Below are 25703 nucleotides of genomic sequence, written 5' to 3' on the forward strand. Positions count from 1 at the left end.
TTTTAAATTTTTGTATATATTATCACACATAATTCACGTCTCACACACACTGACCTTGTTTACAATCACATTATCGATTTTCAAGAGACAGACCTTATCAAGGTTGTTTGATTGATCCAAAACGCAGCTCTGTTCACGCTGCATGAATTCCTCAGATTTAGGCAAGCCACTTAATTACTGGAAAAATGCATAAGGGGATAACACTCAATAACAATCTATATATTTAAACAAATTTAATTATGAAAATGAATACCCTATCATTAATAGAAAGGTGTATGCAAAATAGCGAGTAATAGAAAGCCAAGATCATGTGATGTGACATGATGAGTCTGTCTCTATGCCCGAAGTTCACCTTTTATCCAGTATTTGAACTTTTTAAATACTTGGACTGAGCTCAAGCTGTGTAGCCCTTTCTCAGAAGCAAAGGCTTTCTGTCCTTCAAAAAAGACACAGTGGGACCACAAAAGCACTTCTGCATTCTAACCTACAACTTCCTCCCATTTAAAATGTTTTGAAGTGTTTCAATGAGCAGATACTGGCTTACATCTGCAATGTGACAGACTTCTCTTTCATTTTATCATTACTTTGTCACAAGAAACTGCCGTCACAGAATTATATACAGAAATATATGTCTGATACATTAACGAAGTTTGCCAAATTATATTATACCAGGTGATACCATGTTTTTGGACATATTCAACCATACAAAAGTTAAGGGTTGGTAAGATTTTTTTTATTATTATAGTTTTTGAAGGAAGTTTCTACTATTATTTCTTAAAATCTCAAATACAGCAGCACTTTACAATCAAACTGTTCCTATAACAGCACTTTAAATGTGGATTCATCAATCCATAACACTTTTTCTTATCTTTTTAAGTGAGTTATTTTTCTATCTACCCCCTTTCTTCTAATCTTCGAGAGACAGATGTGGCTTTTTCTTTGAAACTCCATTTAAAGGGCCGTGTTTGAGAATGTTCTCTGATGAAGATAAAGCAGGTGTTTCGTGTGTGTTGTTCAAAGCAGCTTCCAGCTGAGCATCAGTGAGCGGTCTGTCTTTCAAACTACAGATTCTTATACTCGTTCTCTTGTTGTGCATCTAGGCTGACCATATTTATTTCTGTGCTAGTTAGATCAAGATCGTTTTCCTTTTTCTGTTTGGAACAGCCTTCATCTCTCAGCAGAACAACAGACTGATGAGTGTCTTTTTAGTTATTTTTAAAATCTAAATTTGGACACAATACTTCAGCAGCTAAAAAAAAAACTATTTGCACGCTTCATTAAGTCACATTTTCAACAATAAAAAGCAAATTACCATTTAAGAATGATTAAAGTGAATGGTTTTTCTAGTAACCTGTATCTTTAGTAAAGTCAAAAACTAACATATAGCACCTTTAAGCCTTGGCACCCCCTGCAGCTGGTGGTGCCCTTGACAACCTTTTCCAACCGAATGCCTGAAAACGATCCTAATTTTAGTAATATATATATATATATATATATATATATATATATATATATATATATATATATATATATATGCTAAGTTAACATACTTATCTGAAAAACAATGCTACGTCAGTTATTCTCCTCTGAAGCTGTGCGTTCTGGGCCGGAATGTTGATCTCCGTTTTGGTTTGTGAAACCTGCCCACTGCCAGTTTACCCAATTGTATCTCAGCACCGGGGTTGCCAGTTAGCAGAAAACACATCGTATTGCATTTCATTCATCGTCCATTGCGCTATTCCTTTTGGTGTCGTCAGTCTGGCAACCTGTCTGTGCGTCAACTGAGGAGGAGGGGCCAGGTGAAAAAACCCTCTCCAATATTTTGAATTTGGACTGCAATTCCTAGTTCAACCACTCGGTGTCAATCCTACATACAACACCTTTAATGCCTCCGTTTGCATAATTGAATGGCAAAAATTCACCACGTTAAGTATATTTTAGCAACTGAATATTAGCATACGAATAATATATTTTTTTAAATGTTATCAGAATAAATATGATCAGAAATCCAGATATGTACTGGATTGATAAAAATGAACGATGACATCAGCAAAATAAGGACAGTGTTGGTTAGCATGACTAAAACAAAAAAAATAATAATAATTCTACAGAAAACATGTAAAAACTCCGCTTAGCAAAGACAGAGTTTCTCATCTTCCCTGCCACTCTGACTGATTGTACAGCACAATTTCACCATCCCGCTAGATTCATCAACAATTACCCCATCAAGTTCGGTCAAAAATCTTGAAGTGATCTTTGATGACCAGCTGACCTTCAAACACCACTGCAAAGATAGCTCAATCATGCAGGTTTGCACTGTACAACATCTGGGAGATCGGGCCCTTCCTTATGGAGCATACTGCACAAGTTTTTATCTAGTCCCTTGTCATTTGTACACCAGACTATTGCAGTGTTGTTCTGGCTGGACTTCTGTCATATGCAATGAAACTTTTATAAATGATCCAGAACGCATGCAGCAGCAAGACTGGTCTTCAACAAGGCAAAGAGAGCACACATCACACATCTCTTTATCTCACTGGCTACAGGTTACAGCTCACATCAAGTTCAAGACATTGATGCTTGAATACAGAACAGCTACATGCTCCACGCTCTGCTACTTCTACTCACTCTTCGGAAACCTGAGGACAGAAAGTGAACAATGCCTTGTGATACAATCTCAGACATGAAAAAAAAAAAAAACACATTCCAAAATGTTTTTTACTCACTTTTCCTTGCTGGTTGAATGATCTTCCCACCCACGTCTGGAATGTCAACTGAAAAGATTTTACTCTATGCTTTCACTTTGTCTTAATTCCTTTCTCATCTAGCTTTTACTTTTCTGAACGATGTTGGAAACATTGTTTTAATAGTGCTTATTGATTCTTTATGATAAATCACTTGATTTATTCCTCATTTGTACTTCCGACAAAAGAGTCTGCTAAATTAATAAATATGTATGTAATGTAAAGTGTTATAGTCACATAAAATCTAAAAAATTCTTACATTTCTCATATTAAATATTTTTTATAATTATATTATTATACTTAAATGCATTACTTGCTTTCAAGATGTATTATATCCCAAGATTGTAACGTAACTGTGAATAGCATACTGGGAATGTCATTAAGTTTTTGTTTCATCCATGGAATTCTATGGCAAGCTTTACTAAATTCATAGTTGTTCAACAAAAAGGGACTGGGACTTATCAATAAGGCATCAATAGGCATGCCAAAACAGTCAGAAATGGCCTTTGAATAAAACAGTTTTGTAAGGAACATGATGACATGCTGCTAGTTAAATATATGCAATATGTTAAGAGTTCCTCAGCATTTTTATTTAGTGCATAATAAACACAAACTAACAACTGCAGTGTTCACCACCATTAAAATCTCATGTATAAACCTGACTGTGCCCCCACCCCCAAACATACTCCTTCACAGATCATCTAGCTGCGCAAACATCTGATTCTTCAACAGCTGGCTCTTTTCCACAGAGCAGTCTGCTCAATGGCCATGGGAGAAATCAAGGGTAAATTAAAAACCAAACAAATGCTGTGATTGAAGTAACACACAAAACAGATTATCGCATCAGAGAGTGTCCTTCCCAATATAGCAGTTAATATTTGCTCCATATTAAATCCTTTAACACTTCTGCAGTGATGCTGATCTAAAAGATACAGCTGTATTACATGTGCAGCGTCCAATCAAGTGGCCTAGTTTGTAAACAGGCTCGCTGACTCAGCAGCAGAGGGTTATGAACACATCAGCAGAACAGAGATAATCACTGTTTTCATTATATTGTGCTGCAACATTTATTTTTTCTTGGGAAGTTTAAATATTTTTTCAGGCTTATGGCTTCAGATCATTGTTTAGCCCTTCACAGTGCTCCTCATGAAAGCTAGGAACTAAGAATGAATTATTTAGTAGCTTTTTATCTTTTACATAATACATTAGGAAAAGGTCATGTCTGTGATACATATGGAAAACAGGCCTCAGATAAATAAACAATAGGTCTTACAGAAAATATTCAAAAGATGCCACAATTACATGCATTGGATACATTTCATGAATGTACTTGAAACAACCAGGACACAGTAATAAAAGTGACAATATAATTACTATTCATCTGTCAGTCATCATTCATCATCATGCAACAAATTAATTGTCAATTTACTGTCTAGAAGCTGCAGGCCTACTGGAGCAGTAAGAAATAAAGGCCACAGGTTTCCTCCTAATTTGGGGCAATGATGGAAACAGTCTATTCATTGATGTTTCAGAAGAGACACAGATATTCTATCTTAACAAAATTAACATTTAAATCAACTAATTATAGAAATTACAGGTTACTGCGACGTGAGCATTATAGAACTTCTGCCATCGAAATAGACAGGCCAGTCTTTCTATGTCTTTCTTTGGTAAAACCATAGTTTTTTGTTTTGTTTTTTACCTCTCAATAGCTTTTTGGTCTTGTTTCCTCTGTTTTCCTATTGCTTTTAGGAAGTTGGAGATCTTTCTTACAAAACACATCTTTTCACTAAGGCCTTTATTATTCTGACTGGCTAACACTTTTTCTTCAGTTTGATTTCAGAAGAGTTTTACAGTGTTATCTTTCAGGTTGAGCATTAAAGTGATAGTTCAGCTTCAGTTGCTGGTCCACATTGACTTGCAAAGTGTTTGTTTTTCCCCCAGAAATAATATTCCCTTTAATATGGAAGTTAACTTTCAGAAAACATACAATAACTTTTAACATCAAATCAAGGTAATACATTTAACTGATATTTCTATTTCTTCAAACAAATGTTTGGTTAAGACATATTGACTTATAAATAACATATTCCTTCATATCGGGTGAACCGCAATGAAATCACACTAACAACAATGAAATGCGTTCCAGGGCGGAACATTATTAATCTTCTTTGTTTCTAGCCGGACATTAAATACTGGCACTACTGTCTTTCGCTTTACTTTTCTTTTTATATTAGTTGCACATTTCTTACGTAATTGACACTAGGTGTTTACCTTTGTTTTTTATAAACAGTATATATTATTTATTATAACATTTATGACGTGTACTATCTACAAGTTCGGTATTTCAATACATTGAGCAGATCATCCATCAGAAATCCCGTAACAGGTGATATGCAAAAGTCTCTTTCGCTCCATGGCTCCAATCTGGACTGATGTTCGAGCTGTTTTGCCCTCGACAGCGTCTGAATTCCCTCTTCAGTTCAGCGAAAAGATTGAATTGAGTGTGTTGAAGGTTCTCGAGCTGGCCAGAGATCAGCTGTACAGTGAAGCAGATGGTCCAGCTTCTGCTGAAAGAGCTCAGCTCATCATCGATTACTCCTGGGAGAAGCTCAACACTGGGACATGGAGAGATGTGGACAAGGACTGGAGGAGAGTTTACTCTTATGGATGCTTATTCAAAGTCTTAAGTTTGTGTCATGGATATCCATCTCAATATAATATCCAAGAGGCCATTAAAACATGTGACATGAGTCTGTTAATGGGGGCAGCCATCATGGACAACATTCTGCAGAGGCTTGTTGGTGTCATAAGAAATAAAATGAAAATGAAAAGTCCAAACAAAGCTCACAGGAGTGAAGAACCCTGTTCAAAGGTGAAGTCATCTGTCCTGAAGTCAAGAGCATGAAGGATTTGTGACAGCTTGTGTACAGATATATCATGGTTTTAACCTGCTGTGAAGTTAATTAAAATGTGTATAGAGTTATTTAGATGCTATCATAGTGTTTATAAATATTTGTAAGTAGCTTTTATTTTTGTTTTCAGTTAAATTTTAGTTATTTCAAGTTATTTAATATATTAATAATTCATTTGAATAAAAAAAAAATATTATTTAAATAAGATTATTTAAAATTATAGAACTCAGTTTTTGTGCTTGTTGGGATCAGTAAGATTGATTGATCGATAAGGTTTGGCCTCTGATTGTTTAATATCTATTAATGATTTACTTAATAATGTCATGTCCTTGTTCTGAGTACTGAGAACTCAGCTGTACATTATTCACTATTCACAATGCTTTTCTAAAACAGAAGATGAAACTGGACTGTGTCTCCGAGCCTGTAATAAACCCTGCACAAGCAGTGCCTAGGATTCATTGTCCATCCCTGGAGCGCTTCAGATCAGATTTCCTGGATCCTCAGAAGCCTGTGATTATAGAGGGAATAACTGACCACTGGCCAGCCTTCGCAGAGCATCCATGGAGGTACTGATAAAAATGTATTATTAGATTTCATCTTCTGACACATCTGTAAACAACCCTGCTGTATACTCCTTCTAAGCATAGACTACTTACGAACTGTTGCTGGCTGCCGGACGGTACCTATTGAAGTGGGATCCAAGTACACTGATGAAGAGTGGTCACAAAAGCTCATTACAGTAAATGACTTCATAGACCGCTACATTATAGGAACAGTAAGAATAATTTCAGTTTCATGTCATTGTAAGATGCAGTGTTTGTTTGTAGTTTTTTTGCAAACGGTCTATAATTATTCTTGGTGATTTTCTTATAGGCGGAGGTAGGAGTGGGATATCTGGCTCAGCATCAGTTGTTTGATCAGGTCAGTTGCATTTCTTTATGGTGCTACTAGAGGACCAGAAATACTTTACCTTTAAAAGAATAGTTCACCCAAAAATGAAAATTTGCTCACCTTCAGGCCAATGAAGATGTAGAAAAATTTAGCATTTCATCACTCTCTGATCAATGGTTCCTCTGCAGTGAATGGGTGCCGTCAGAACAAGTGTCCAAACAGCTGATAAAAATATAATAATCCACAAGTATATAATATAATATAAAATAAATACAAACTCCAGTCCATCAAGTAATATCTTATGAAGTCAAAAGTTATGTGATTGTAATATATCCAGCTTTTTTTTTCCAGTGGGTATGGTTTAATAATAATAACAATCCATAATAACACTTCCTCTAGTGAAAAAGTCCATCCCCTATTGTCCTCCTTTTTTTTTTTTTTTTTTTTTGACTGTTTTTCACTTGTAAATGGTGCTCGGTCCATGCAGATTTCTCACCTGATTGAGACAAGAATTCTTTGGGTTTTTTTTCTGAAGAAATCAGTATTATCAATTTGCTCAATGTTATGGATTGATTTTGGCCAGAAGTATCAGTTTATAGTTAAAAACATAACAAACATTTGGATTATTTACATTACTTGTGGATTATTGTGATGTTTTTAGCAGCTGTTTGGGCTCTCATTCTGACGGCACCCATTCACTGCTGATGATCCATTTGTGAGCAAGTCATGCATTGTTAAATTTCTACAAATCTGTTCCGATTAAGAAGAAGTCTTATCTACATCTTAGATGGCCTGAGGGTGTCATTTTTCTGCAAGTTAAAATTTTTGGTTGCAGTATTTCTTTAATTTTCTCATAATACTGCTTGTAATGTGCAAAGTTTTTGTAATTTTTAGTTTGCACTATGGCAGTTTTCTTAGACTTGGTATTATACTAATGGATGTAGCATCATGCAAAACCAGTAACAGTAATGTTGGCTGATATTCATCCTGAAAGGTTCCAGAGCTGAAAGGAGATATTCGCATCCCAGACTATTGTTGTCTTGGAGAGGGAGATGAGGATGACATTACAATTAATGCCTGGTTCGGGCCTGGAGGGACTGTGTCTCCTCTCCATCAGGATCCTCAACAGAATTTTTTGGCACAGGTAAACAAGAGACAAATGGTTCATTTGGCATTTGAAAGGCAAGGCTTTTGTTGCCTCCTTTTCATTGCATTCTGGCTGTGTTTTTGGATGTCAGGTGGTTGGAAGGAAATACATCCGACTCTACAGCCCAGATGAAACAAAAAATCTCTATCCACATCAGACGCAGCTACTGCACAACACCAGTCAGGTAGTAGAAGACCTAATTTATGACAGCAGGATTCTTGTTCTTAAAGTGTTCTGAAATTATCACAGTCTAAAATTGTTTTATATCTTGAGCAGAAAAAAAAAAACAATGAGTTTGTTTTCCCACCACCAGGTGGAAGTGGAGAATGCAGACCTGGAGAAGTTCCCAGACTTCTCTAAAGCCTCATATCAGGAGTGTGTTCTCCAGCCCAGAGATGTCCTCTTCATCCCTCAACAGCACTGGCATTATGTGCGCTCTCTAGAGCTCAGCTTTTCAGTCAGTTTTTGGTGGTCCTAATTTGTAGAGAATAAAACGAGGTGCCCAGTGTGTGCGGTCAAGTCTTATAACATTGTCTTTATTTGCACACATGCCAAATATGTTATCAGTTGTAGGCTTAATGTTATATACACATAAATGTATTATTTATTGTAATTGATGGAGTTATCATTCAATATTTGCGTCTTTGCTTTTCATTAAATATTTACATATTCGTATAACTCTTAAGTCATAGAATAAAATCCATCATTCATTTTCTAGGAGCTCATCTTACCTTAGTATAATTTTTAATAATTTTACATTTTGCTATATCAACTAGAGCAAATGTTCTGGTTTTTTCCATTAAATAGACATTGGCTGATGCATCATATTCCAGCTATATATTTAACAGTACATGTATTTCTATTTGCAGTCATGGTCTTGGTTTGCTTGCGTCATTCACCTCCAGTTCAGCTACAGGAACAGTGTATAGGGAACTAAAATGGTTAACCACATTTAGTTGCAACATTTTGAAAGTTGCTGAACGTTATTTTTTTTTTAAAATAGATTTTCCTTAAAACAAATTCTTTTGTTGACTTTGATTGCATTCAATTGTCCTCATTTGTAAGTTGCTTTGGATAAAAGCATCTGCTAAATGAAAATGTAAATGAAAAGAGATATTTGAACAGTTTGCTTCTCAATTTTTATTTTGTCTTAGCAACTGTACAAAAGGCTAAAATTCGAGAGAGACAGCAAATGTTTCCATACAAGAGCAAATACATTTTATTTGTATAAGCAATTTAATCTTGGATCAGAAACTCCAACAAAAATAATGAGAAAACCCCTATCCAATAACAATTCTTTATAAATAGAAAATGCATGTAAAAAAAACTTTTAGACACTTGAGAAATCCTCATTTATAGTCAAAAGGCCAGCTGCAGCGATGAATCAGCAGGGAGATTATGATCTTCTTGAGCGGCGTGATGGTGTGGGAGCAGTGTTCTCTTTGGATGATGAAGGCAGATTTTGTGAACTCTGTGACTGGGATTGCTGTATTTCTACAAATTAGAAAAAGAAACATGAAAACATTGGAATGTAAAACTCTTTAAAGTAAACAACTAAAAAATTGTTCATGGAAGCAAAGTTTATAAAAAAAAAAAACAGTTAACCAACCAGTTCCTGAATAAGAAAAATCTACAGTGAGATGGGACCATGACTTGGACATTAGCATTGAAGGGGAAAATTGGGGTGAACTGTGTAAGGATGGTGCTACATCGTACTTGAACTCTAGATATAGAATAATTCAACTTAACTTCCTTCATCAACTGTATATCACACCATCAAAACTTCACAAGTTAAAAAAAAATACTTTGGAGTCTGATATCCATGGAGTCAATTTTCCAAAAAAAACCAGAAGTATGTTTGTTTACTGGGTAATTACTCCAATATTAACCAAGATTATCAATACTTCAATAGACCGGATGGATTCTCTTTTCGAGTAGTATTACACTGTAACAATTATTATATCCTATATCATCCCATTCTATTGTTTTTTTTTTTTTGTCTTGTCTTGTGCACCAAGTTATGTAAGATTTGTGTTTTGTATATTTATGTCAGTTCAAAAGTAAAAAAAAAAAACCAGATCACCTGGAATCTCGTGAGGCCAGAAATCACCGCATTCCGGGCAACGAGGGTCACTGCGTGCTCTAAAATATCTAGCAACGCACGGGAGATGCACCTTGATTCCACAAATTGGGTTTTCACACATCTGGCACTAAAAGTAAAAGAAAAGTTCTTGAAAATGCAAGCAGGTAACCCCATAACCAAGGCAATTCTAAAGAAATGTCAATACATGTAACATAAGTGATGCTGATGATACATGGAGCAACTTTTTTTGAGCAAGGTTGCTTGGGCACTTTCCCACTGAGAATGGGTAACAAATTTCTATCTGGATACTTTAGATCGGTTGTGGGCCCTGTGTCTCATCTAGTTGCCCACTGGCCGCAACATTGTCCAACACGGTTTAAAAAGTTGCCCCATCATCAGCCTGATAAAAATTCAATGAATCGATTATTAAACAAGCTAAACAGAAAACAACATGAGGCATTTCAAACTAAATGATGGAGATCTAAATCCTGGATTTTTGTAATAAACTTCACAACCTTTACTCATGTTCATGTCTTTACCTGCAGGGCAATGTTGTGGCACACATGACACACTTTGATGAGGTCTTGGTAGATTGTGCGCATATACTGTTCCATCTCCACAATGCAGCGCACACTTAGTGTGTATTCACCATCCTTCTAAAGCAGCAAAACAACAAATAAAAAAAATATTGAACTGCTTTTGGAGGTAGTGACGGGTGAGTTATTTACTATTTTACAGTCCAATGTATGGGACAAGACCATGGGACAAGACAAGACCAGTTTTAAAATGCCTCATACCTCATTTAACCATTTGTCCTGGACAAATTTGTTTAAGACATGCTCCGTTTCTTTTTTCTTCAGTTTCTTTGTCTGGAGGCTGTCGGCACAATTTAAAATATCGGTGGAGGAGGCAGAACCGCTCTCAGAGTCTACAATCAGATCCATCTGAACACAGAGACAAAAACAGATATTATGAAAAAAAAAAAAAAAAAAACATGACATGAAAATGGGAATAGTTTTTTAAACTCATATTCTCAGGACAAACGAGACTCATGAAACTCATCACCAAACAAAAACATGGGCTCATCCAAGCAACGAAAACAAAGTGAGCACACATGGCTTCGAATGTTTAAAGGGATGTGTTCAACAAAGACATGAAATATGTTAGTTTAAGCACTTTGTTTGTCTATACATGTGACTTTGGTGCAGATCTGCTAACATCTGATGACTAATTAATACAGAAAACCAACTAATTCCGATGGGTTTACATACTTTTTCTTTACTTGTCTCTCTCTGTGTGCGTGTGTGTGTGTGTGTGTGTGTGTGTGTGTGTGTGTAACAACATGTACCGTTTTTCTGAATAATTCCAATTCATTATCTGCATAATCAGATGCCATTCTTGTTATGTCTGTCTCAGTCACGTTTACCTGAAAAATAAACATAAGTATTTATTTCTGTTATGACTTTAAAAAAATATCATATAGATATACATTTGATACACGGGGAAGTTGTGGCCTGGTTAGAGGGTTGGACTCCCAATCGAAGGGTTGTGGGTTCTAGTCTCGGGCCTGACGGAATTGTGGGTGGGGGGAGTGCATGAACAGTTCTCTCTCCACCTTCAATACCACGACTTAGGTGCCCTTGAGCAAGGCATCGAACCCCCAACTGCTCCCCGGGCGCCGCAGCATAAATGGCTGCCCACTGCTCCGGGTGTGTGCTCACAGTGTGTGTGTGTGTGTTCACTGCTCTGTGTGTGTGCATTTCGGATGGGTTAAATGCAGAGCACAAATTCTGAGTATGGGTCACCATACTTGGCTGAATGTCACTTCACTGAACAGCTCACAAATTAATGTATTGTGTTTTTTGATGCTGCTAGCCAGATGTCTAATTTTATTAAACTGGAAAAATAAAATTCCTCTTACTCATCAAAACCTTCTTAGATAAGTAATGCAATATTTACAATTGGAAAAAAATTTATATTCTTTAAGGAAGAAAGAACAAACATTTTACTCAATTTGGCAACCTTTTACTAAATATTACAACAAGTAAATTTGAACGACCCACCTATTGCCTGATTTGATATATTTTTACTTAATACTTCAAGTGTGTGCAGGATTTTTTTTTTTTTATGTTTTGTTTTCTGTTTACATTCATACATATACAAATTGTATATATGGAAGTGATTTGTATAAAACTGTTGGAAAATTTTCATAAAAATAACTGAAAAAATATATATATTTATATATCACATCAAGCTCATAAATGTAATACAATGCTAATACTATTCTTAAATTAATCATATATAAAACAAAAAATATATACAAAACATCAAATACAGAAATTGAACAGACATCAGCAAAAAATTGTAATAATAAAATAAATTTTTCCCTAGATGTGCATGCAGATTTCAACTAACCAGGGCATAATACTCGAGTCCATCCTCTTCAGACATGCCCTTCCTGATGTGCATGAACAAGGACTGAAGATGAGCATTGATGATATTAATGAAATCATCTAATCGGTCTGCCACATAGTGTGCTAGAAAGGCAAGATAGATGCTTAATTCAAATAGGATACCAATATACAACTGATATACAATTTCCAGGTCTGAGACATAGAAGTAATACATCTAAGGAAAGAATAGATTTGCTTTTTACCTCCATGGATCTCACAGCAGTGTTTGTGTAGTGCTGCGGCCTGAGATGCACTGATAATGCCATTGCTCATCATGGTCTGTAAGAAGCGCTTGTGGCTGTCTCCCATTGGTGGGGACATTCTGCTCAATGTCCTCTTGAGCTGGAAAAGACATCAACTCACCAATACTGAGCATGCAAATCTGAGTCAATAGTGATATGACTGAAAATGACTGTAGGAGAACCTTTATGTATTACCAAGACAATATTGAAAGTTAAATTTAGTTACATTTTAATTTAAAGTTAAATTTACACAATGTATAATATTAAAGGTTAACTATAGTTATAAATTTCCAGCAACTCTGTGAATTCTGTGAATGTGTTAAAGAACCATCCACCAGGGTGACCATATGTCCTCTTCTTTCTAGACATGTCTGGCTGGGATTTCCCAATTGCCTAAATGTCCAGGATTTGCCTTTGTTTTCCTATCATTTTCATACATGTTGAAGGTAATGACTGAAAAGCAGTTCGACCAATAGCGTGCAGGCACTCTACATAATCGACCAATCATGGCGTGCGAGTAGGCGGGATCTTCGGAGATCGATCAAAGCAACGCAAATACGCGTACATATAATATAGATATCACGTCAACATGAAAACAAAGGTAAACCCAGACAATATTTTTCCGTGAACATGCAGACTTGCGGTTGTATTACCGGACGAATTTACAGACATACCGCAAGCCACGAGCTAAGTTGTACAACATTCTCAAACCGACATGCTAACTTACATAAAGTTAAGCGTGCGTGTGTCAGAGTATTCAAAGACCGACAACCTAGTATTACCGAAACAGGTGCGTATTAAATGCATATTGTTAAAAAAGTGCTGCTTCTCACGTACCCGTTTTCAGTGTAACTTACCCCGCTAAGATGTCAATTCGTGCAACGTTCGCGCGTTCCCTCTAGAAACTGTACTTCCGGTCACGTGATCCATTCAGAAGGTTCCTGCTGTAGGCGCGTTTGACTTGAAGCAGCACAGAACATAGACAGTAAAAGAAGTGAATGATCACTGTATGCCATCAAAGCACCGCGAGAGTAAGAATCGGCTTGAAACCCATCTCTTACATCTTTATTTGACCTTCTAACAGTGATCATTCTGTGCGGCGCAAGTCGAAACGCGCCTAGTATATATATAAGCAATTAATTCATAGGGATTCAAATAATACTTAGTAACAGTTACTTAGTAATAGTTGCAATGCTAAATAGGCCTTAAAAAACAAAGAAAGTATTCTTATAAAATACCTAATTTATAAAAATCTGTGCACTATAGCAACTGACCTCCCAATTATAATTTATGACATTAACACTGAAAATCACCCAAAATCCTATCCATGACAAAATTATAATTTCCATGTGACATTATTTAGGATATTATTCAGGCAAATGGACACACAGCAGGCCTGTAATCTTACACAGAAACAAACAGAAGGGAAAGGAATAATATCATAAGATGTCATTTTGTTATCATTAAATGTATAGTCACTAGTTCACCCAAAAATTCACATTTGTTGAAAATGTATTTGCTCACACTCAAGCCATCCAAGATGTAGATGAATATGTTTCTTCCTTCCTAACAAATTTAATTTAGCCTTACATCAATTGCTCACCAATGGATCCTTTGCAGTGAATGAGTGCCATCAGGATTAGAGTTTAAAGAGCTTATAAAAACATCACAGTGATTACAAAATTATAGATATAGAACTCATATATAGCTGGAAACAACAGTTTACAGTTAAAAATGTCTGGGATGTATTTATGTATGAATTTGTTTCTTACAAACACACAGCTTTTCACTTGAGAAGATATTTATTGATAGACTGGAGTCATGTGTCAGTTTCTGTGAGGGTTGTGGGTTCAATTTCTAGGAAACACACATATTGGTAAAACAAAAAAAAAAGCTTAGTTTTTTAGCCTGAAGTTTAGCCTAAATGTAATGTTGATAAAAGCGTCTACTAAATGCATAAATGTATGTGATTTACTTGTGGATTATTGTGATGTTTTTATCAGCTTTTTTGAACTGTCAACATTACATGGTTGGCACTTGAAAAAAGTTATTATATCAAAACCTATATGTAAGGCATTCACAGCAAACACAACTAAGAGAGAGATAGAGAAGCTCCTGGTCTTACTCTACACTACTCAGAAATTAGGAACTAACCATAACACCCATTTCACACTACAATACCTGGTATTGAAAATCACGTCCACGGGTAACTTTAATTCTGCAGTAAATGAACTGAGAGATAAAACAGACAGTGCCTTTTAAAATACCATAAAAGGACAATTCCCAATACAGATTCCTGTAAGAATTTGGCTGCAAATATTAGAATCTGTCATCGAGCTGATTTCCCTCTATGGCAGTGAGTTTTGGACTCAGTTTGGTTTTCCACTGACAAATCTATATCAAGAACTATAAGCAAATGGGACAATCATCCAATTGAGAATTATCCTGCATGCAAAATTCTCTAAAAGTATTCTACATGTCCACAGGAACACAACAAATAATGCATGAGGGCAAAAACTGGCAAACATACACTAATTATAAAAATACAGAAAGGGGCTCACCATCATAAAGCTCTGCAATACCAAGAGCTGAGCAATGGAAGCAATCCTCTCTCTCAACTGGTCCAGAGCTTCAGTTCTGATGTTCCACTTACATTTAATGAACCTCAACACACTGACACTCTGGAGCAGAACAATCCTGCCAAACACATTCAATTCAATATTACAGCACAAATAAAACACAATTACATTAAACATTTAAACATTGGGTATCTCAAACACAACAACAAAGTAAAATGCAATACGTTTTGGCCCTAGAAAGATCGTACACTATGGCAGACTATCTGTATAAAGTAACAGATAAAAAAAAACTGAGAACCACTTTGTAGACTCAGTGGACACATAATAGAGAAGGGCAGACACAGGAAAACATGGGTGCCACAGGAAGAGAGGCTGTGTTCAGAGACAGAGCTATACTCAGGTAGTCCAAAATGCAGCGGCTAGAGTTCTTACCAGGTCAAGAAAATATGATCATATTACCCCAATTTTACAGTCTCTGCACTGGCTACCTATTAAGTTCTGTATCAGTTACAAATGATCTTACTTACATAAGGCCCTAAATGGTTTAGCTCCTGCGTAACTAACTAGCCTTCTACCACGACTACCACAGGGGAAGTCGTGGCCTAATGGTTAGAGCGTTGGACTCCCAATCGAAGGGTTGTGAGTTCGAGTCTCGGGCCGGAAGGGTTGTGAGTTCGAGTCTCGGGCCGGATGGAATTGTGGGTGAGGATAGTGCATGAACAGCTCTCTCTCCACCTTCAATACCACGACTTAGGTGCCCTTGAGCAAGGCATCGAACCCCCAACTGCTCCGCAGCATCCACTGCTCCGTGTGTGTGTGCGTGCGTGCGTGCGTGCGTGCGTGCGTGCGTGCGTGCATTTCGGATGGGTTAAATGCAGAGCACAAATTCTGAGTATGGGTCACCATACATTTCACGTTACAATCCATCATGCTCCCTACAATTCCTGGTCAATCCATCATGCTCCCTACAATACAAACGCTGGACTTTTGGTAGTTCATAGGATAGCAAAGTCCACTAAAGGAGTTAGAACTTTCTCACATTTGGCTCCCAAACTCTGGAATAGCCTTCCTGATAATGTTCAGGGTTCAGACACACTCTGTCTGTTTAAATCTAGATTAAAAACACATCTCTTTTGCCAAGCATTCGAATAATGCATATCATAATTTGTGACTGCAGTTGTATCTGATCAAAAGCACATTACTATACTATAGCTTGGGTTAAACTAATTAATTGTACTTGGTTGGAACAGCAGCTATGCTAATTATGTCTCTATTTTTTTTCTCTGTTTTGCACCAGGATTGACATCCAGTGGTAACCAGGATTTACACAAGCTTCTGTCTGGATCCAGAACACCTGAGAAGAGATGATGCTGACCCTGAAACAACATAAAGAACTAACAAATATTGCTGTAAATGCATCATATAATAATTGCTGTTAGTGTTCATCATCTGGTTGACTATGTCTTGTATACATTTTACAGAAAATTCCTGGCATATGCGCACAAACTGACTGTCACCACTGATAAGTGACTACTAAATATTGTAGAAACTTAATTTTCTGTAAAGTTGCTTTCCAATCATAAAAAGCGCTATACAAATAAACTTGAATTGAACGTTCTCACAGAATGCACAAAATACTCACAAATTCAGGAAAACATTTATCATAAATGTATAAATATATACACTGAAAAAACAATTTCATTCATCCAAATAAAAATAAAAAATGTAGGGTAATGATTCTTTTTTTCTTCTTTTTTAACTACCCCTATGGGCAAGTTATTTATTTTTCATTGGCACAAGTTAAAAAATGAATACCCTAAATGTTTCTTCTACCTGGATACCTGGAGTATTGTATAGGCTATACTTCAATTACTGTTTTTTTCTTCTTTATATTATTTTGTACTACTCCTTTTGCACTGGCAATACAAATGTACAAATATAAAATGTCTATCATGCCAATTAACACCTAAACTGTGAAACCGTGTGTGTGTGTGTGTGTGTGTGTGTGTGTGTGTGTGTGTGTGTGTGTGTGTGTGTGTGTGTGTGTGAGAGAGAGAGAGAGAGACTGAAAATGTGTACAAAATATGTGTACAAATAAATAATAGAATATAACATTTTGAGATATATATATTATTATTATTATTATTATTATTATTATTATTATTATTATTATTATTTTAGATTGGGGCACTGTTAATTCTGACATGGAACTAACAAAAGTACCAAGAAGTACAACACATAGGTAGGCTACTAGAGAGGAACTGAAACTTTCTGCCGTCTCATTTGCAGTTCCTTTTTCGAGCCTTATATATTGATCCCCTTTGCGTTTGACTGTCTCATAAATAACACATTATAACGAAGAATATTCTTCTTTTATCTTTTTTTTTTTTTAGCTTTGACGTCGAAATGGAGGTTTTTCCACTGAATTCCGGTGTGGTGTTTGTGCAGGCTCGAGATCAGCGTGAACGCGCGTCTGTCCAATAGCATTTGTCAGGAACAGCAGAGGCTCGAGCAGGACTGGAGTCAGTGGAACGACGGAACTGCGTGTGTTCCAGGAAAATTCGAAACGCCCTTTTTCTCGAGTTCCATTTTGCGAATAGGGAAGCATATGCTCACAAGAATATGAAGAAGGCTTAAACTACTTGCTGGGCTACTTGCTGTATGTGCTTGTGTCTTAAACCGTATTTAACTGTGTTTAACTAGCCTATAGAGTGTTTAGTAAACTCGGTTTCTTACAGGCAACGTGCTGTAAAATACAGTCTAAAGGTATGAAAACGTAACATGTAAGCTTTATTTTGCGATGAATCATTTTAGTTAAAAGTTTTAGATATATGAAATTATATTTGTTTGTGTTGTAGGACGTAGGCTACAGGATGTCTTCCACAATTTTTAAGTATCAGATCCTCCTCACCCTCATCTGTATTGCAGTGTGTTACGGTAAGTGTTTGTTGTTGTATTTTTTCTCGCTCTCTCTAGTTATAACGTGTTTTTTAGATATAAAATCTCCATATTTATATGATGATGCCACTCTCACAATTAAATTTAAAATGTAGCTAGCACTGTTCTTTTTTGTAGCTTAAGTAGGCTACTACAGGTACGGGAAGTTGGTACAAACTTCCCCATTGGCTCAGACATCACATTTCTAGTTTTTATTCATTTGTTCGTTAATGTATTTATTGAAAAATAAATTTTGATGAAAAACTGATATGGGTGTTTTTATCATAATAATAATAATAATAATAAAGAACGTGCTGAATAATACCACACCATTTCTGTCGATTTTATTTTACTTTTACTTTCATACAGCGGCGTGCACTAAGGTGGGGGCGGGGGGGGGGGATTGGTGGCTCGGTGACTCGACGCGGCGCCCGTGGAGCAGTTGGAGGTTCAGTGCCTTGCTCAAGGGCACGTAAGTCATGGTTTTGCGGCCCGAGATTCGAATCCACAACCTTAACTCTCTAACCACAAGGCCACGACTTCCCAGTTCATCACAGTTGGACCGTTCATAGTTGAATTCAGTGATGTCATCATCTCTGTTCAGTTTAAATAGTATCTGTGCAATCAAGTAAACAATATTTCGCTGTAAATTAAGTGACCCCAACTATTATTCTGTGCCACCACTGTAGTACAAATTTTGTTAACACTGATTTTATTTGATCGGTAATTTATTACTCTTAATCCATTGTTTTAATTAGAAATGTTGAAAAAAGCTTATAAAAACAAACTTTTGAATTTTGACATTAACATACTTAAGATAACATACTTAGTTAGAAAAAAATGCCCCCGTTAAGTCACTAAGGATTCCAATATTACTGAAATTTTTTCTGTGCTCCTATTTTTATTTTTTTTTTATTAGCTGCTAACAAGTGCTCCTTAAAATAAAAGTAAGCATAGAGCCCTGTTTAGTGAGTGTGATGGTGTTTATGAGGTGCTGCTCTGGGACAGGTGAGTATGAGGCTGAGAGAAAAATCAAGACTACACTAGACTACACCACTGGTTTTACTGACATAACTACTGTTGTTTTTACAAAACAATTGTTTACTTTGGTCATGTGTGTGATATATATAATTTTATTTATTTATATTCCTGTAGAGCCCACAAAGGAGGACTTGAAGTGTTTTAATGACTATGAGACAGAAATGAAATGCAGTCTCTACTCTGAACGTCTCCAAAGATGCTCTGGACTCAAGCTTGACATTACTCATGAATTATCCAATACGTGAGTGTTTGTACAGGCCTGTAGTTCCTCTATAACTTAATATATTGCTGTTTATTTAGCAATCACTTGACACAAATATCTCTTAAACTGTAGGTTTAAAAATTATACATGCATCTTTGAGAGAAGTCATCACAGTGACAATTGTGAGTGCATTATTCCAGTGGATGAGTTTGTTGCATTGGAGAACTTCAGTACTACACTTCTGGAAGGATCAAATGTTTTATTAAACAAAACATTTGTGACTTCAGACTTCAGTGAGTATAAATGTTGTCTATACGTTTTTTCCTTATTATTTCATGGATAAAGTAGAATTTGCACATTTAGATTGACATTTACATGCATTTTCCTTTTTCCGTAGTCAAACCTAAAAGTCCAGTCTTATCAGTGCAAAAGACTGAAAATGGAAACTTTAATGTAACTTGGGATGACCAATATGGAAAATATGGTTTGGTTGGAAGAAATTTTGTTGAAAGCTTACAAATAAATCTGATCTATGGCATCAAAGGAGGACACAAAAATGTAAGGAACATAACATGATATATTATATATATATATATATATATATATATATATATATATATATATATATATATATATATATATATATATATATATATATATATATATATATATATATATAAAAAAATATGAACCATATTAATGTGTCTGTGTGTGTGTGTGTGTGTGTGTGTGTGTGTATATATATATATATATGTTTGTGTGTGTGTTCATACAGATATCCAAGACAGTGCAGAACACTGTGGGATGCCATGAGATTGTAGCCGAAAATCTCCAACCAAATACTAACTACATTCTGACAGCAACAATGAGCACTGACTATAATGATCATAGTATATTTAGTGACCAGAGCGCAGCAGTTGAGTTCACCACCTGTAAGTCTACCTAGATTTGTCTTAAATTCATCATCGCAGGTGTGTTAATAGTCTTAAATATTCCTGATCAATCTACTGTATATATGTTTTACAGCCTCATCCCCAAATGAAATAGCCAAAATTATGATTCCACTTCTCTGTGCTGCTTTAATCATCATCATTATTGTTTTCTTCATCTGCATTTTGAGGTGAGTTCTCCGTTTTGTGTTTTTCCATCATTCGATAACAAATATTTGACATTTATACTCTTCCTTCATGCATCCTGTAAAATTCAGTTCTGACACACTTTACTTCTTCATTACAGAATGAAGACGAATTGGTGGGACAAAATCTCCAAGCCAAAAGTGGATACCAATCTTGGAGATGAGAAGGTGAGAGAGGGATCCTGAAATAATCATCAATAATGATAATATTTCATCATAATGTGGATCAAAATAAACCCCCTTTTTTTTCCCCTCATGTTTAATAGGGTTATATGTTGCCTCCATTTGCTATGAAATCCTCTCCAATCCAAGTAGAGATTCCAACACTGGACCTTCAGAAGAATACGAATTTGTATGTCCTTATGATTGCCTGTTTGTTAATTTTTTTCGTCAGAAATACATGACAGGCTGGCATCATTCCAATTCTGATTAATAATGACACAACATGTTTGTCTCTCTACAGGATCTCGGCATTATCAGTAGATACAAACAATGAAAAAAGTTCCCACAGTGTTGAGTCAGCACCTGTGGATTATGGCCAGGCTGGCCCTGATAGCAACATCAACATTCAATTACTTGTTGAGCAGGCATTGGATGAGGTGTTTAGTTTAAACCCCAAAGCAAACCCATCACCATTCCCTGCCAACAATCCGGATATTACGAGAAGCTCATACAAGAGTGTTGACTGTTTGAGTTCCTCAAGAGAACACAGCCGTGCAAACCGAGACTCGGGCAATTGCTCTGGCTCATCGGTTTTCAGCAATGTGCCATATTTTGTATCAGGCACTGATGATTCTTTATTCTCGGATACAGGCAATACAAGCCCATATGAGTGCTTCAGCAGTGTATTAGAAAAGGGAAATGATCCCGATAGTTGTGTGAAACTTCCGAATTCTGTTGGTGCTGATGAGAAATGCATCAGGGAAAGTCATATCACCAGCACAAATCCACCCTTTACCCCATCGATTCTGGATGGCGGCATTGTCACACCAAGTGATAAAGGATATGAGCCTTTTCAAGGCTTAACAAAGAGCACAGAAGGACAGTGGATCACAAGCATCGGTACTGAACAAGCCCTTAATGCATGTGGAGCTTTGAAATTCCCCCACAGCACTGGCCAAGATCCCACATCTGTGCAGCAAAGTCCTTGGGCCTCTTCTTTCTCATCTGTTATTCCAGTAGACAGTTCATATCAGTGTGTTTAACTGGGCTGTAAAAACAAAAGATAAGTACATGCCCAGAATCTTTAATCCTTTTTTGCATGCAGTGTCTAGATTTACAATGAATATTTAATCTGAAAATATGACTGGTAATAAGAACTATGCGAACTTTGTTTATCGTTTGCTCAGGCTTAAAGCCAAAGCCATGAATTCAGGTTTTTCTAGCTACTTGTGCGATAAGATGTTGAACAATGCCTTTTAGGGATACTCCACCCATTAAAATGATCTCATGCTGTTCCAGATGACTTTCTTTCTACTGTGGAACACAAACAAAGATTTTTAGAAGAATAATCCATTTTAGTGAGTCCATAAAATGCAAGTGTATGTTAGTAAATGATCGGAGAATAGTCCTTTTTCAGGTGGAATATCCCTTTAAATGCCTGTTGAGATCATATACAGTAACTAGTTATTCTTGTTATTCATACTTATGATCTTTTATTTTACACATAATGCCATAAGTGACACCAAGTCAAATTTGCAAAGGCAAATTTTAAAGTCATGATAACAATACACCTCTTATTCTGTTTAATTGTGCTGTGGAAACAAATGTTGGGTATGTTTACATTCTAACTATTGATCTCTAGAGTTGCACTGGATACTTTGAAAATATTACCATTAATGAGAAACTTTGTTAAAAGCTAAATCCAGGATCCACTCTTTTAACAATAAGGGGTTATGCAGTGACTTAAATTCTCTTGGAAGTCATGTATTATTTTTCTTGGCATTGACATTTTTATTACATTATACGACATTTGCTAATGGCATTATTAGAGGGTCTATACTTGCTGCCTCAGTTTGTGAATAGAACTAGTATTTTTCTATAGGATGTTGTTTCAACAACAACAAAATATATTTTTGTATATATGGTACATTTCAATGTAGATGAAACTGTCATCTTTTGTGTTTTGCTGTCAGCAGGACAGTGGTTTAGTCTTCAAAGACTCCACTCCACCTCAGTTGGTTCATAAACAGTTATTGTCAGCCTGTGTACAGTTACTATGCTGTTAAACAGGTGATTGGTACGTGCATGAAACATTTCATTATTTGTGTATGTAATCACTACAGGTCCACCTACACTATGGCATTCTAACAAAAACGAAAGCACTTCTCAATAAAAGCAATGTAAATGTATGCCCTTGTTTTTACTTTTCTAAAATAAAACCCTTAGTATGTTGAAATGGAGTCTGACTTTAACCAAAGGCCTTCAGATGAAATTCTTTTGTTTAATCCTGCGTGCCACGAACAAGGAAGCTAATCTGCATTTCCATGGAACGTCATAAACTGAAGTGCATGTTGAGACATTTACACTTTAGAAACTAATGATGGTTTACGCAGGTATTTCTGAACAAGGGACCGCTTGTTCTCTAGAAAGTGGTACTGTAATATGAGTAGAATTAATAATAGTATATAATAATAGTCTATGAAACCTAAAGGTCTATAATTATGCTACTATTGAAAGTTGTCTTGAGATTAAATATGATTGTAAACACTCGGTATAAATTAGTACAGGGTCTATAAAGTTCTTGTTATGTGACAGACAAATGGTAAAATAGTCCGCTGGACAGTTGTAGACCCGGGGGCATTAATGTACAGTTCAAAAACGTCTTCATCCTTTATGATACGTTTAGGTGTGGATGACACTTATACATCTGTTTATTAACTGTCATCAGTAACAAATTGATATCATAAGCAGCATTTATGTATAAAGTAGATTAGTCATTTTTGGATGATTGTAGCGCCATCTGCTGGCCGTTTGTGTGACGTTTAATAGTAACCAGTATGGGATAATTTGGGAAATGTTTTCCCCCCTCACATCCCACAGACTAACGTTATTAGACACGATGTAACATGTTTATGCTTAATGAGTAGGATATACATTAAAATAATAATACAATATAAAAAGACAAAATTTCTAGTTCCTGTTGTTGCACCATAAATTCCTAATCTAAATTAGAAAGAAGAAGGTCTTTAAACGCGGAAGGAAGCTCCAAAAATGGTCCGTTCTGCTGTCCCGAATAACGAAACTTCAGTCCCGCATGTTCTGCCATGTGTAGGGTTTAAACTGTGCAATAACTGGCCAGTTTGTGTGTTTGTGACTGAAACCGTATTTTTTACTTTGAAAATCTTTCAGCTTTCTTCTTTTTACAGCACGGTCACAATGTTTTCAGTTGAGTCAGATCATCCTCACACTGTTCTGCCTGGCACTTTGTTATGGTAAGTAAGCTTTAAAACACAGTCTCTAAACTCTGAAAACATAGCGTGTGTATGTATGTTTGTTTGTTTGTATGTATGTCACAATTGTGTCAAATGTAACTGTCAGGTATGTGTTCCTGTTTAGTTCCAGTTTGTTCTTTTTTGGTCCTTCCTGTTCCTTTTACCATTTTTAGTCATCACCTGTTGTTAGTCATTCATGCTCCTCACCTGCCTGCCCCTCATTTTCTGCCCTATTTGAGTTCGAGCCTGTTCTGTTCTCCTTTGTCTGGAATTGTTCATGTCATGCAATGCGTGTGGGTTTCCTGTTTCCTTTTGATTATTAGATTAGTACAAATCTCCTATTTCTCCGCACTCCTACACAGCAGCACTTCCATTTTTGTGTATAGCATAATGTTAGTCTTTCCCAATTATGAAAATGTTGTGAAATATTATGCATCAAAAAACTTGATGATTCAGATAACAATCCATCGATATGATCATAAATAATAATCCATAGCCTATGTATTGTTACTATATAATGTATTGTTATTAATTTTGGACCATGGATTCTTTATACATTTACACCGTGTTTCAGTGTTACACCACTTTTACGTTTGCAAAGCAAACAACTGCTGTGGTCATTTGTAATAGTGGTTTCACCCGGTCTTTTATTTTCCAGTCACCACACGCGGAGGAGTTGTTGAAGTGACTGAGACAGAAATGAAATGCAGTCTCTCCTCTGAACGTCTCCAAAGCTGCTCTGAACACAAGCTCAACATGACACATATCCTGTACGATGAGTGTTTGTACTGGCCTGTAGTTCCTCTATAGCTAAATATATTGCTGTTCATTTAGCAATCACTTGAGAAAATGTAACTTGAGATTGCAAGAATGAGAAAAGAGGTTTGGAAGTGAAAATATTTAAGCCTCGAGAGTTAATCTGACCTATGGCATCAAAGGAGGACATGAAAATAAATATGAACCATTTTAATGCATATATAAATAATATTACATGCATGTATTTGTGTGTGTGTTCATAAAAATAACCAAGTGCTGAACTTCGTGGGATCCTTTGAGATTGTGGCTAAAAATCTCCAGCCAAATACAAACTACATTCTGTGGTAATATTCTGACTTGTTCATGTTTGACAGCCTTTTGTAAGCACTAAACTATAATGTGGTTTTACAGTTGAAGTACTAAAAATATACAACATTGTGATGGTCAGTGAAAAGGTCCATGTAAATGGATATACGGGTGCATATCAAAAAGTTGAATGTCATGGAAAAGTTAATTTATTTCAGTAATTCAACTCAAACTGTCAAACTCCTGTATTAAACAAATTCAGTGCACACAGACTGAAGTAGTTTAAGTCTTTGGTTCTTTTAATTGTGATGATATTGGCTCACATTTAACAAAAACCCACCAAATACTTCATAAGACCAATACATTTTTTTTAAGAAAAAACGTTTTTAGTGAATTGTTGGCCTTCTGCGAAGTATGTTTATTTACTGCACATGTACTCAATACACACGAGTTTCACAATTTGAGTTTAGTTAAAGAAATGAACTTTTCCCACAACATTCTAATTTGATATGCACCTGTACATAGATATGAATGTATTTAATTTATACATAGACATGAACACAATAATAATAATAATTATTATTTATTGAAATGCCTTAAAAACACACATATTTACAATGTGACAAATGCAATATCTATTAATGTATGCCTTAAATTTGAGTGTAGCAGGGGTGTACAAATGTAAAAAGACATGATGACATCCAAATGACACATTGAAACACAGACTGAACTATATCATGTGTTATGCATAACAAGATGTGTGTAATGTTCAGCATTAAAAATGCCAGATTTACTAAACCTATAATCTCATGTTAACTTTATGCCTAGAGAGCTGTTG

At 35.9% G+C, this 25703-nt stretch overlaps 3 protein-coding genes across 5 annotated transcripts; 2 read left to right on the forward strand and 1 right to left on the reverse strand.

Annotated features, from left to right (window-relative positions):
* Positions 1-4923: 4923 nt before the first annotated feature.
* kdm8 (lysine (K)-specific demethylase 8) lies at positions 4924-8216 on the forward strand. The gene is made up of 7 exons (XM_026212450.1): positions 4924-5619; positions 6053-6225; positions 6302-6434; positions 6533-6580; positions 7545-7694; positions 7789-7881; positions 8011-8216. The coding sequence occupies exons 1-7, from the start codon at positions 5161-5163 to the stop codon at positions 8173-8175; spliced, it is 1221 nt and encodes a 406-aa protein (XP_026068235.1). The 5' UTR covers positions 4924-5160; the 3' UTR covers positions 8176-8216.
* A 601-nt stretch (positions 8217-8817) lies between these two features.
* nsmce1 (NSE1 homolog, SMC5-SMC6 complex component) lies at positions 8818-13450 on the reverse strand. Of its 2 annotated transcripts, none has more exons than XM_026212458.1 (8): positions 13333-13450; positions 12437-12575; positions 12196-12317; positions 11129-11206; positions 10578-10724; positions 10320-10436; positions 9781-9907; positions 8818-9191 (listed from the first exon to the last, which is right to left on the reverse strand). In XM_026212458.1, exons 2-8 carry the CDS (start codon positions 12552-12554, stop codon positions 9094-9096), a joined length of 807 nt encoding a protein of 268 aa, XP_026068243.1. In that variant the 5' UTR covers positions 12555-12575; positions 13333-13450; the 3' UTR covers positions 8818-9093. The 2 variants fall into 2 exon arrangements, with proteins under 2 accessions (XP_026068243.1, XP_026068252.1); XM_026212467.1 differs by having other exon boundaries at positions 13313-13373.
* A 3955-nt stretch (positions 13451-17405) lies between these two features.
* Positions 17406-22720, forward strand: il4r.1 (interleukin 4 receptor, tandem duplicate 1). 2 transcript variants are annotated; one of them, XM_026212488.1, is made up of 11 exons: positions 17406-17713; positions 17793-17820; positions 17913-17991; positions 19147-19273; positions 19367-19527; positions 19632-19792; positions 20010-20166; positions 20261-20354; positions 20471-20537; positions 20636-20721; positions 20833-22720. In XM_026212488.1, the coding sequence occupies exons 3-11, from the start codon at positions 17928-17930 to the stop codon at positions 21572-21574; spliced, it is 1659 nt and encodes a 552-aa protein (XP_026068273.1). In that variant the 5' UTR covers positions 17406-17713; positions 17793-17820; positions 17913-17927; the 3' UTR covers positions 21575-22720. The 2 variants fall into 2 exon arrangements, with proteins under 2 accessions (XP_026068273.1, XP_026068263.1); XM_026212478.1 differs by having other exon boundaries at positions 17408-17820.
* The last annotated feature ends 2983 nt before the right edge of the window (positions 22721-25703 follow it).

The sequence above is a fragment of the Carassius auratus genome, chromosome 3, assembly GCF_003368295.1.
Source record: "Carassius auratus strain Wakin chromosome 3, ASM336829v1, whole genome shotgun sequence".
In the NCBI taxonomy this organism is placed as follows: Eukaryota; Metazoa; Chordata; class Actinopteri; order Cypriniformes; family Cyprinidae; genus Carassius; species Carassius auratus.